This window comes from Kuraishia capsulata, genomic scaffold (assembly GCF_000576695.1).
Source record: "Kuraishia capsulata CBS 1993 genomic scaffold, Kuraishia_capsulata_scaffold_1, whole genome shotgun sequence".
Taxonomy (NCBI): Eukaryota; Fungi; Ascomycota; class Pichiomycetes; order Pichiales; family Pichiaceae; genus Kuraishia; species Kuraishia capsulata.
In genome coordinates this window covers 481,980-494,759 of record NW_019172950.1, presented here as the reverse complement: position 1 = coordinate 494,759, position 12,780 = coordinate 481,980, and the positions used below count along the sequence as shown (strand labels likewise).

General features: G+C 45.5%; 8 protein-coding genes across 8 annotated transcripts; 5 read left to right on the top strand and 3 right to left on the bottom strand.

Annotated features, from left to right (window-relative positions):
- Positions 1-66: 66 nt before the first annotated feature.
- Positions 67-768, bottom strand: KUCA_T00000259001 (uncharacterized protein; the record flags this gene model as incomplete). Its single annotated transcript, XM_022604781.1, has 1 exon — positions 67-768. One exon carries the CDS (start codon positions 766-768, stop codon positions 67-69), a length of 702 nt encoding a protein of 233 aa, XP_022456316.1.
- Positions 769-1,012: 244 nt separating this feature from the next.
- On the bottom strand, positions 1,013-3,442 carry KUCA_T00000258001 (uncharacterized protein; the record flags this gene model as incomplete). Its single annotated transcript, XM_022604780.1, has 1 exon — positions 1,013-3,442. The coding sequence occupies one exon, from the start codon at positions 3,440-3,442 to the stop codon at positions 1,013-1,015; it is 2,430 nt and encodes an 809-aa protein (XP_022456315.1).
- A 352-nt stretch (positions 3,443-3,794) lies between these two features.
- KUCA_T00000257001 (uncharacterized protein) lies at positions 3,795-4,727 on the bottom strand (the record flags this gene model as incomplete). The annotated part of the gene is made up of 1 exon (XM_022604779.1): positions 3,795-4,727. The coding sequence occupies one exon, from the start codon at positions 4,725-4,727 to the stop codon at positions 3,795-3,797; it is 933 nt and encodes a 310-aa protein (XP_022456314.1).
- A 991-nt stretch (positions 4,728-5,718) lies between these two features.
- On the top strand, positions 5,719-6,159 carry KUCA_T00000256001 (uncharacterized protein; the record flags this gene model as incomplete). The annotated part of the gene is made up of 1 exon (XM_022604778.1): positions 5,719-6,159. One exon carries the CDS (start codon positions 5,719-5,721, stop codon positions 6,157-6,159), a length of 441 nt encoding a protein of 146 aa, XP_022456313.1.
- Positions 6,160-6,469: 310 nt separating this feature from the next.
- Positions 6,470-7,954, top strand: KUCA_T00000255001 (uncharacterized protein; the record flags this gene model as incomplete). Its single annotated transcript, XM_022604777.1, has 1 exon — positions 6,470-7,954. One exon carries the CDS (start codon positions 6,470-6,472, stop codon positions 7,952-7,954), a length of 1,485 nt encoding a protein of 494 aa, XP_022456312.1.
- Positions 7,955-8,196: 242 nt separating this feature from the next.
- KUCA_T00000254001 (uncharacterized protein) lies at positions 8,197-8,514 on the top strand (the record flags this gene model as incomplete). Its single annotated transcript, XM_022604776.1, has 1 exon — positions 8,197-8,514. The coding sequence occupies one exon, from the start codon at positions 8,197-8,199 to the stop codon at positions 8,512-8,514; it is 318 nt and encodes a 105-aa protein (XP_022456311.1).
- Positions 8,515-8,945: 431 nt separating this feature from the next.
- Positions 8,946-11,204, top strand: KUCA_T00000253001 (uncharacterized protein; the record flags this gene model as incomplete). The annotated part of the gene is made up of 1 exon (XM_022604775.1): positions 8,946-11,204. The coding sequence occupies one exon, from the start codon at positions 8,946-8,948 to the stop codon at positions 11,202-11,204; it is 2,259 nt and encodes a 752-aa protein (XP_022456310.1).
- A 332-nt stretch (positions 11,205-11,536) lies between these two features.
- KUCA_T00000252001 (uncharacterized protein) lies at positions 11,537-12,748 on the top strand (the record flags this gene model as incomplete). The annotated part of the gene is made up of 1 exon (XM_022604774.1): positions 11,537-12,748. One exon carries the CDS (start codon positions 11,537-11,539, stop codon positions 12,746-12,748), a length of 1,212 nt encoding a protein of 403 aa, XP_022456309.1.
- Between the last annotated feature and the right edge of the window lie 32 nt (positions 12,749-12,780).

Genomic DNA, 12,780 nt, shown 5'->3' with positions numbered 1-12,780 from the left:
GGCATTTTATGAATCTTTTTACCAAACGTACGCTGCTCTCTATTCATGCTAAAGGGCCATTCACGTCTATAACCCATACTCAGCCGGCTTGAAATCGGCAAGGGATCCCAGTATGGTTCCCTTCTCACGCTTAGATCCTACCAAATCGTCTATGACATCCTGGCTCATAACTTGAAGTGCTCTTTCATCTGGCACCCAAATAACATGGGCTCCAGCAGACGTTCCTGCTCTAACACCTGGGGCTCCGTCTTCAAATACGAGACATTCCTCGATCAGAATTTTGTCCAAACCATTTTTGGTTCTCTCAGAGTTGAGACTCTCCAACGCTATGTGCCAAATATCCGGGAAAGGCTTGCCTCTTCCGGGTGGAATTCTAGGATCATCCCCAGTAACGCGATGATCACCAAAGTACTTAAACCCATCCTGTAATTTCTCAGTTTTCAAGTAGTACTTGTCTGTAGATGAAGATGTTGCCAATGCAATGGGAACTCCCTTTTCTGCAAGATACTTCAGCAATTCATATGCTCCAGGCATGAATTTCACAGTGGGCCACAGCTTGAGCTGCGCTTCACTGGTCTTCTGGAAGAGTTCCTCGGCAGTATACGGCATCTCGTAATAATCTAAAACTTTCTGAGAGGCAACAGGGCCAGGAAGTCCCTGTAATTGGACCTTAACATCCCATGACAACGAAGGGTGTCCGTGTAAATGTAGAACTTCGGAAATAGCGATCGTGTAAATGTCCTCACTGCTAATGAGGAGTCCATCCATGTCTGTGAAGTTAGCCTCGGGAAACAAGACACTGAATTATTTTCGTCACATACCAAAGAGACATGCCCTTATTTGTTTTGCAGCCATATTTTGTGTAATTTTGCCCGTAATGAAGGTATATACAACTACGTAGACATTTGCATGATGGAGAAGGTTTCTGACAGTCTGCCATGGCTGTACGGTTATGAGTCAGATCTACGAGCCCACTGATACTAGGTAAAATGCAAAATGTATTTTCAAGCTATTATATAGGCGGTAGCGAATTCCTGCAAACAGGACATTGTAATTTGTATTTCATCCAGGATTCCAGACAATTGGTGTGGAAAATGTGCCTGCATGGGGTGACCATGTAGCCCCTTCTGTTCATTATGTTCGTCAGATGCTCGCTAGACTTGGCGATCGGAATCTCAACCTCGTTCATGCAGATCGCGCAATCAACCTTGCACTTTCCATCCTCGTGATGGACACCTTCATCGTCATGCTCAACACCAAATCCATGCTCCAGGTCTCCAGCAGTGAGAACTGGGTGGTAGTCATAGGACTTAGGCAAAAGTCTATCTGGTAAGAAGAACCTTGCTCCAAACAGCTCTTGCAATACCAGAACAAAGATTTGGATACCGAGCCAGATGACAATCAGCGAGATCAAAAGTTGATCTTGGTGGTGACTGAATGGGTTGTTCTTCACCAAACACAGGTATGCTATTGGGATCACCCTCAATACTGAGGTGCCGATCACGAAGTCCCATCCGAAAGACCTTCTGGATCCTCTTAGTGTGTTCCTGTATATCTGAGGGACCCAAAACGAGTTGAGAACCAGCAGCACAACGTACTCGAAGACCATACGGTCTTTCCGTGGCCATAACGAGGCATTCAATACCAAAAACGAGAAAACAATCAAGAAGAAAAAGAGTCTCAGGTATATCTGACCGCTCACAGTCTGCTCATCCTGAATTATCCTTGGTTGCTGCTGCGTTTGCTGGACGGCCTGCGGTCTTGCTTGATTCAAAGGCAGCAAGGGTTCCTCAGTGCCCACGTTATTGTTTGGATTTTCGCGTTCATCAATTCTTTCATTATTGCGATCATCAATTGCGGTTCCTCTCAAAGCAACTCCCCAACTTATGTCTCTCTCGTTCATTTGCGAGGTGTAAATGAGAATCATATACCGCATCTCAAAAACGCTTGCAAGCGTGAAACCTAGGAAAGAGCTCACGGCGAGCTGCAGATACAGCTTTTGGAACACTATGGAACTGAGCAGATACAACATACTCAGGGATCCATCTATCAAATTCATCATTGCGATGGTCCAGAAAGAGATGCGAGACAAAGTGGACGGGGTGTTCGTAGCGCTCATTTGCTTTATAGAGAAAATGATTTGAGCAAAAAGCAAGATTATTCCCAGCAGTACCACCCTCTGAATACGTTTGTTCTGTACTTCTTCTCTTTCACCAACGAGACCCGTTGCTTTGATTAGGAGCCCACAGTCGGGGGAGTATAGCACACCGCTGGAAATCGCGATTGGGGGGATACTCTTGTGGGGCCGCCCTAAGGGGTTCCAGAGTTCGTCATCGATCATGCGCATTTCATCAGCAGATAGATTGGTGGAATTGAAATGCAAAAATGCTATCATCTCGCATCCCAAAGAGGCGTCTAGTAAAGTATCAATCATTGTCACATCTACTTCATCAACGGAAGTTTGGTTGATCCAGTCCGACATCGCCGCTTTTGATCTATTGTAATGCGTTTCGTCAAAGTTCAAGTGAGGAATGCCGTAGGAACCAGCGTATTTTGCCGATCTCGTCGTTGCAATCAGGTTCCCACTGTCAGGGTGATACACACCTGAAAGCGCCAATGAGTGGATGTTAACCTCGTCGATATCAGTCATCTTGATTTGCAGTCTTACCCTAACAGATCCATTACTCCCTTCAACACTGCTGTCGCCAGTGTTTTGGATATTCACTTTCAAGTTTCCGCTGAGTTCGGTCACATTCCCAGTCTTCAGCTCATCCACATGGAAGTTTGGCACATCGCGCTCGAACGAGCTGGCATCGTTTGGCTCTCGCCAATTATCATCACCTTCGGTACGGTTGGTATTGTAAGACCTCAACAAAGCCTTCATATAAGGTGGCAATGGCATTGGGATGTGTTCAAAGGTGTGATTAACCCTCTGAAAGTCACCTATCAAACTGCCGGTGATGTTTTTCCAAAACGCCCCATGACTCTCCGCACGAATATTCACATCTGAGCCAAATACCTCGCTTATGGCATTCCATTTAGGATGCTCCAGAATTTCGTCCTCAAACTCCAAAGCCTGGATTGTCTCTTCCTCACTATTGAGACTGTCTATTGCTAGTTTTCTAACGTAATTCGGCAGTATGGAATAACGTTGGTTCTCCTCGTATGGGCCCTGTCTGTCTTCAAATGGGTATAAACTGATATTGCGGTGTTCCAAAGCATCCTGGTAGCTGAGTTTCAGTCCCGTCAAATTTCCTGTGGGCTGCTCATAAGTGCTGTTGAATAGTACGCCCCTCGAGGTTGATATATCATCTTTCAATTGCTGTAGCGCTTGCACCTTAGCACCGTTGCCACTCAATCCGTCAGGTGGAGCGGGCCCCGGAATCATTAAAGTCATGAATATGATGAAAAAAAGCAGTCTGGTCTTATTTATCTCAACCATTTTGGATATTGTATAGCGCTTGGAATGTGTGTGGCTATGCTAAGTGAATGTATCTTAAATGGCTAGAACTTTGAGCAATATTTCTCATCAAGCAGCTCAGCTGGCTAACTGATACTCCGAGGTTGCAATATGAATCCGACCAAGGAGTCAACAGTTCTGGAAGTTCAGATGGTCAACAAGTGTAGTCTGGGGGTGATCTATCTATATCCCACAATTGTCTAGCGCCTGCCAGAATCCATGGTGTTACCCGGATTTGGTGCGGCGTTTTAGAGAGGTGCTTCGATGTTGGAAATCACTAGAAATTGTATTTTACAAAGGCATAATTTGGAGATACGTTGAAAATTGCTATTTTTCATTTGAAAGCTTTTGTCTTGATGCCGTTTGGCCCCTGCTTTGCTTTCATTCTTCTTTCCCTATCCTTCTTTGCTTCCGGCCCAGCTTCCGTGTCCAATGTATAGTCCCACCATCTGAAACTTGAAGCATAGTTCCCAATGAAGTAATGATGATGGAGATCATGATGATCAGATCCTGCCCAAAAGGGCACAAAATGGTGAAGAGACCATGGAAACTCGTAGCCCGAATGAGCGTCGACTGCTTGGAACAGTCTCATTACCACCCATAGTGTAACAGTAAAGAGATGTAAGTCGCCAGTTATATAGGCGTAAATTATGGGAAACCCCACAGTTCCAAATCCAAGCGACATAACCTCTATTGGATGGGCATACTCTGCAGTGAGTCCAAATGGAGCCGCGTAGCGGTGGTGTTGCTTATGAATGAGCTTGTAGAAAGGACCATAATGGAATAGTCTGTGAGCCCAGTAATGCCAGCAGTCTTCAAGCACAAAAAACAGGGCCCATTGCAGGGCCATTGTAGTGATTCTGGGGAAAGGTACTGCCACTGAGATCCCAAGTTTCACACACAGTGGATGAAAGGTCCATATGGGCAGGGCCTCTACCAGGAAGTGGGATTTCAAAACGCTTTTCAGACATTCCCATTGCTCTTTGTCCGATGGTATATACGAGGGCTGAATCTTCCATCTGTTGAAAAAGCTAATTTTTCCAATGATATACCATGGCAAGCATCTTCCAAAGTACATCAGTTCATGCGTTAGGAAGAACAACAATCCCGTGGCCAGAGTATCATTGCCCATGTAAGCGTACCATGCAGCCCACATCTGTTCCAGGAAATTGAGTTGCGTTTGGCTCTTGGTAATGTTGGTATATACTGTCATTAGTCCTGGACCACCAATGGCGGTGAGTGTCGTTGAATTGAAGATCTCAGTCATCGTGTAACCGTTAGTACTAGGTCTTAAAAGAACAGCTGACAAGAGCACCGCTAGAGTCTTATAAGGTGACTAAGTGTCTACGATGATACGATTTGATAGTCAAACGAGTATTTACGTTTCATTAAACGAGACCTAATACTGTCTCGTTCCCACGCGTCTCAAACGACACTACGCCCTTAACAGTGGTGTGATCTCGAAAGATATCATGCATATTCTCATGCACCTCTTCATATGTGTATGAACAAAACTTACGCCGCACTCAAACTTGATAGCTCTCGAAGGTTTACAAAGGTTTACCGGCAGCGACGAATGAGAGATTCGGCGATAAAGCTTTATAATATATGAAAATAAAGACTGAAATGCCAGTGATTTAGCACTTAAATCACATGTTACCTGCTGGACTATTGAACGTATTATAGAATAGTCTTGACCAATCTAAATCATCTCACGTGACTTTTCTGAGGGTTGCAACCCTTTATTTGCTTATGTAACCCATTTTTGATCAATCCACTATGGAAAGGAAAATTCCAACCCTCTGAAAAACCCACCAAGAGCTACACCTACTTCTCAGATACCGTTGTCGCTAACTTCATCAAACGTCACAAACTAAAGAGTAAGTGTTAACGAATATTGCTGAAAATGAACAAGCTTGCGGGATCCACTGGAAATACACTTTAATATGAGCGGTTCAATAGGGATTCGACCTCTTTGACTGCATCTTCAAGAGTGGATGAAAAGTACAACAAGAGGATAGACCATACGAACCATAATGTGCCATCACTTCCGCCTGAAATATCACCAACAATTCCATGAGTCTGAGGTCACCAGAATTGGCCAGTTTCATCCAGGACTGATCTCTGCATGCTTGATTTTCAGCGTCTGCCCATGACACCCTTATACTAACATTTTTCCAGTGTCTCGTCTCAACGAATACCAAGTCATTGGTCGCCGTTTGCCAACTGAATCCGTCAGCGAGCCAAAGCTGTACCGCATGAGAATTTTTGCTCCAAACGATGTTGTTGCTAAGTCTCGTTACTGGTACTTCTTGCAAAAGTTGCACAAGGTGAAGAAGGCCTCCGGTGAGATTGTTTCTCTTAACATCATCTCCGAGGCTCACCCAACCCAGGTCAAGAACTTCGGTGTCTGGATCAGATACGACTCCAGATCCGGTACCCACAACATGTACAAGGAGTACCGTGATGTTTCCAGAGTTGGTGCCGTTGAAACCGTATACCAAGACTTGGCCTCCAGACACAGAGCTAGATTTAGATCTATCCACATCTTGAAGGTTGCTGAGTTGGAGAAGACCGATGACGTTAAGCGTCAATACGTCAAGCAGTTCTTGACCAAGGACTTGAAGTTCCCATTGCCACACAGAATCCCAAAGACCAAGAACCTTTACTCTGCCAAGCGTCCAACCACCTTCTACTAAGCGGGTTGGTGACTTGAGTGAAAGATTTTTGAAGCGTTTGAGTGGATTGATGGTTTATGTATAATTTTTTCAACCTCCAGTCCTCGAGTGTTTTATTTGGGGGAGACTTCTGAGTATCAGAAAACAATAAAATAACAAAGCCTAATAACTTTGGATCATTAAAAGGACCAGTAGTTGATTTTAGTAGCGTCAATCTCAAAAGGCTCACTTTTGGACGGTGCACTTTCTCTCATCTTATCACGAGGGGGCGCTATCTGTTCTTGTTGTCATTCTCAATAACACCTACAATCACATATTATTACTCTCAAATATGGGTGCTTTGGTCTCTTTGCCATTAGCCCCTGTTTCCATGGCTGGAAGCTGGATTGCATCATGTTGCGGAGCCGCGGCGTGCTCTGCCTTTTGCAACCCTAGTATGAACCCGTTGGCTGGGACTTTCAAGTCTTCTGTGGCCACCAGAATAACATATGCTTTTTTCTTCCTCATAAACTCCATCATATCGTGGATATCGCTTTCATCGTGGTTGACGAATCAGGTGGAAAAGCTTACATGGGGGCTTTTCAAGTTGGGGACTGCCTACTGTCGCGAGAATGGTTGCACGGGTTTCACCAATGTCCACAGAATCAACTTCTCTCTGGGAATGCTGCACTTGATACTGGCTGGATTGCTAATGGGAGTCAAATCCACCTCAAATCCTAGAGGAGTCATTCAGAATGGATACTGGATGTCTAAGATTTTTGTATGGTTTTTGTTTGTGGTGTTGAGCTACGTCATACCAGACTCGTTCTTTGTGTTTTGGGGTAACAAGCTATCGATTGTGTTCTCCACCATGTTCATTGGAATTGGTTTGATCTTATTGGTGGATTTTGCACACGAGTGGGCAGAGACTTGTCTGGAGAGAATTGAAGAAGGCGAAATATACCTGGATGATGACGATGGTGGAATAATGCATAATGGTAACTTCTGGAGAAGTGTACTCATTGGTGGTACACTGGCGATGTTCATCGGCACTATCGTCATGACCGTGATCATGTACATCTACTTCTCGCATGAGGGATGTACTCTGAACACTACCGCTATCTCCATCAACATGGTGTTGTGTTTGCTGATTGCTGTAATGTCTGTGATGCCAGTGGTTCAAGAGTACAACCCCAATGCCGGTTTGGCGCAAGCTTCAATGTGCTGTGTGTACTGCACATATCTAATATTCAGTGCTTGTTTGAGCGAGCCAGATGACAAGCTGTGCAATCCTCTGATCAGAAGCAGGGGCACCAGAACCTTGAGTATTATCGTGGGGGCCATCTTCACGTTCATAGCCGTGGCCTACACCACCACGCGAGCTGCTGCCAACTCTGCATTTTCACACGGAGGTTCCAACGCTGCATACACGGGATCTCAGTATGACTCCGTGTTGGACGTGATATCGACGCAACCAGAGAGGAATGAAATACGGTTCCAGGCAATCAAGAGGGCAGTCGATGAGGGCTCGCTGCCTGAGAGTGCTCTGAACGACCCCTCGTATTTCCAGTACTCGGACGAGGATGATTCTGGAGAGGAAAAGAACTACACCAAATACAACTACTTTCTGTTCCATGTGATCTTCTTTCTGGCCACGCAGTATATTGCTGCTCTACTGACCATTAATGTTGGGGTTGAGGAAACCAACGGAGGCTTCATTCCCGTGGGAAGAACGTACTTCAACACTTGGGTCAAGATCGTCAGTTCATGGGTCTGTTTTGCGTTGTACGGTTGGAGTTTGGTTGCACCCGTGGTTATGCCAGATAGGTTTTTGTAAAACAAAGGGACAAAAATATAGACCGGAGTCCAAAGACTTCAAGTGCGTTGATGTTATGAAATTTATGAAATTTATGGTAGTGCGCAAACTTAAAGGTTCCCTGCACGTCCCAATCCGTCGAAGCTACAGACAGGCTCAGCTCTATTTAAACCCGCACGATTCTCTTCCATCCCACAGAGAAAGGGACCGGAACACAGCCGCTAATTTATTGATCTGCACACGCATACTACTGACACGCAAGAATGTCAGAAGAGGAGGGTGATGGTGCGGCTTTGCCGATCCAGAGCTTTGAGAAGGTCAGAACGCATTTTCCGTCTGCTAGGATAAAGAAACTAATGCAGTCAGACGAGGAAATAGGCAAGGTTGCGCAGGCCACGCCAATAGTCGTTGGACGGGCGTTGGAGCTGTTTTTGTGTTCGTTGGTGGAGAAATCTTTGGATGTTGCCAAAAACTACGGTAGTCGCAAGATTGCACCCCAGCATTTAATACAGGCAGTAAGTCAGAACGAGGAGTTTGACTTCTGCGAGAGCATTGTTGAGAAGTACAAATCGAACAAGTGAGTGCGACAGCATCAAAATTTATTGCAAAAGCTGAGACATTGTTGATTCTTTTTACGTTTTTCAGGAGTTAGTTACGGGCTGTGTATAGTATTACGAAGAGATGGAGATCCTTGGAGGTTCTAACCGTATCCAACGACGCCAGAAGTAGAAGCAGTTCCGTAGGTTGATGCTGACGGTTACCCTTCCCGTTTGGGAGTAGTGGGAAACTCAAAGCGGTATTCCATTGCTCTCGCGCCTGTGACAAGCATTCAAATCCGGGGCAGATAAATGCGTGAGGTGTTCTGTTCGTCCATCCAGATATTGTATTATTCAGCTGATAAATTTGGTTTTGATCAGGGTTTTGATACTATTTGCTGTTTTCTTATTTTTAGACGTTGAAAAAAACTCTTCAAGCAAACCCTTCAAGCAATTTCATCACAAACTTCCAAACCATGGGCCTTTCAAGCACTCATCTACAGATCGCTTCCCATAGATCGTTCACGAGCCCCCACCACATCTCATTCGCCCAGCTTCACAGTGACGAAATCCCTGTGTTTTATGTCGGTGTCGATGTTGGCACAGGCTCTGCTAGAGCCGCTATTGTTGACCAAACCGGAGCCATTCTGGGTTTAGCCGAAAGACCCATTACCAGGCACGAAATCAAGCCAAACCACATCACTCAAAACTCAACTGAAATCTGGGAAAGCATTTGTTACTGTGTCAAAACAGCTCTTTCCCAGTCACGAATTGACCCTTCGTTGGTGATGGGAATTGGTTTTGATGCTACCTGCTCTCTCGTCTCCATCAATGAAGAAACTGATCTCCCAATGGCTGTTGGTCCAGATTTCAACGACCATGAGGAAAATATCATCCTCTGGATGGACCACCGTGCTGAATCTGAAACAGATGAAATCAATGCCACCAACGACAAATCGCTAAAGTATGTTGGTGGTAAGATGTCCATCGAGATGGAGTTACCCAAGATGAAGTGGTTGAAGAACAACATGCCGACTGAAAATGGCGAGAGTCTCTTCAAAAAGTGCAAGTTTTACGATTTGGCAGATTATTTGACCCATAAGGCCACTTCCAAAGAAACCAGGTCTTTCTGCTCGGTTGTCTGTAAGCAGGGATTTGTTCCCCAGGGAGTTGATGGGTCTGTTCATGGATGGTCTGCAGAATTCCTGAATAAAGTGGACTTGCCCGAACTGGTTGCGGATGACTTCAAGAAGCTGGGTGGAATTCCGGGAAAGAATGGTGAGTATCTCTGTGCTGGAGACACCGTGGGTCCTTTAAGCGAAGCTTCTGCTGAAGAGTTGGGCCTCACCACCGGCTGTTATGTTGCTTCGGGTGTCATTGATGCTTATGCTGGTTGGATCGGTACTGTGGCAGCAACCACTGAAACCCCAGTTCCTTCTTTGGTTGCTCAGGATAAGGAGGTTGAGGGCGTTGATAGAGCTTGTGGCCGTTTAGCAGCCGTGGCAGGTACCTCTACTTGTCACATTGCTATGTCCAAAGACCCAATTTTTGTTGATGGTGTTTGGGGTCCATACCGTGATGTCATGGCAAAGAACTTTTGGCTGGCTGAAGGTGGTCAATCGTGCACTGGAGCTCTTCTAGCTCACGTTCTATCTACTCATCCGGCGTACGCTGAGCTGGGCGTTTCTTCCGAAGCTTCTGGGCTATCGAGATTTGATTTCTTAAACTCGAGACTGGAGAACTTGAAAAAGACCAAAGGCGAAAGGTCTGTGGTCTCCTTGGCCAGAAACCTATTTTTCTATGGTGACTTCCACGGAAATCGTTCCCCAATCGCCGATCCACACATGAGAGCCTCTATCATTGGACAGTCAATGGACTCGTCGTTGGACTCTTTGGCAATCCTTTACTTGGGTGCATGTGAGTTTATTGGCCAACAGACTCGTCATATCATCACTCAAATGGAAAAGGCAGGACACAACATCAGCTGTATCTTCATGAGCGGAGGCCAATGTAGAAACGGTTTGTTGATGAGACTGTTGGCTGACTGTACTGGTTTGCCAATCATCATTCCTCGTTACATCGACGCTAGTGTTGTCTTTGGTGCTGCTATGCTCGGAGCTGTTGCTGCCGAAGATGCGATCAAAAAGGGCAAACCGGCTGGAAGCTCTGTTTCCAGAAGAAATTCCATCAAATCAGTCAATGCTGAAGAACCGCCTTCTCCATACACTGCTCCATCGGCTACAGCTTCCATGACTTCAATTTCAGCAATGGCACCAGGTGTCAACAACAGTACTGGTGGTTACCCATTCCCAGTCATGACCCCTATTGAGGACGAGAACAAACAGTTGGGATTCCCACCTGTTGATCCCTCCGACCCGGACTCTGATGAAGAGGAAATAATTGAATTTGGTTCCAAGGCAGGTACCCAGCAGAAGGTTAATGACAAATTTGCTCAGCGCCGTATGAGATCTGCTAGTGGGTCTTCTAGATTGAGGGGATTGACTCCAATGAAGCCTGAGGAGAAAACCGAAAGGTCTGGTGATAAGCTATGGAAGGTGATGGAGTCCCTATCGGGAATGGGCAGAGTGATCAATCCTTCCTCCGAGAACGATCCTGACCGCAAGCTTTTGAATACCAAGTACAAGGTCTTCCTTGATCAGGCCAGATCCCAGCAGCAATATAGAGAGATGGTTGCGAAGACTGAAGAGGCTATCTCTGCCTACTTGAGCATTTGATGAATACAAAACTGCTCACATTCAAAGCTACGGCGTGAGATTTTGTTCTAGATTAATCTAGTTTATACATTCATTTTGATTATTGGTAATTCACAATAGACTGTTTTGTTTTTAGGCTTTTTTTTATGAACGTGGTTCTGAATTTTTCAGCGCCGCTCGAGATTCTTATCGCGGCTTAGGCAGAGTCATCCTGGGATGTGACTCTGCCGGCAGTGTTGGAGGCAGAGTCTAATTCACACTACCTGTCTGTAAACTTTTAAAATTAGAGGTATTCCTCAACGTGGGGATTTTGTTTTTTGTTTTTTCCCTCAATTCTCAGGGTTTCATTCGTAATGATCGCATTCAGGGGTTCACTACACAAGAACACGGTTGCGCGTTTCTACTCTACAGCCAGCAAGGCAGACCTTATCAAGACCCCACTCTACGACTTGCACGTAGACTACGGGGCAACGATCGTACCATATGCTGGCTTTGCTATGCCCGTTCTCTACAAGGGTCAATCACACATAGAATCTCACAAGTGGACAAGAACAAATGCTGGTTTGTTCGACGTATCTCATATGCTCCAGCACAAAGTCTCGGGTCCAGGAGCTACAGACTTCTTGCAGAAGATTACCCCATCCGATCTGTACTCTCTGCCGCCCATGACGGGAACTCTGAGTTGTCTTTTGAATGATAACGGTGGTATTGTGGATGACTGTATAATTAACAAACATGGTGATGACAGTTTCTACATCGTTACCAATGCTGGTTGTCGTGCTGGAGACCTTGCCTTCATTGAGAAGGAGTTGAGTTCTGGTGCATTTGACTCTGTTTCCCATTCAACCTTCGAAGGAGCTCTTCTTGCTCTACAGGGTCCAAAAGCTGCTCAGGTACTTCAAAAGTTTACTGATTATGATCTCTCGAGTCTGTATTTCGGCACGAGTGACTTTGTTGCGTTGAAGGGGTTCCTCCCAGACAAGGTGCACGTTTCCAGAGCTGGGTACACCGGAGAGGATGGTTTCGAAATCTCCATTCCTGTTGATGACGCTGCAAGAGAGTTTGCAAGTGCTCTCCTGGAGCTTTCAGATGTGGTCAAGCCAATTGGTTTGGCTGCTCGTGATTCGTTGAGGCTGGAGGCTGGTATGTGTCTCTATGGCCATGAAATGAATGAAGCTACCACTCCCATTGAGTCTTCTCTGAACTGGCTGGTTGGAAAGTCTCGCCGTTCAGATGTGAACGGTTTTAATGGAGCAAAAAAGATCCTGAGTCAACTCGAAAATCCAAAGAGTGTCACTTTTAAGAGAGTTGGAATCACTTCCAAGGGTCCATCTCCAAGAGAGGGAAACTCAGTGTTCTCTTTCGAAGACCCTGAAAAGAGAGTGGGTGTTATCGCTTCTGGCTCTCCTAGTCCTACGCTCGGTGGAAATGTTGGTCAGGCACTTCTTGACAAACCATTCAACAAAATTGGAACCAAGATCCTGATTGAGATTAGAGGCAAAAAGAGGGAAGCTGTTGTCAGCAAGATGCCATTCGTTGAGGTAAAGTATCACAGACCTTCGTAAGTCTAGAAGAGCTTGTTATGAAGCTTTATACT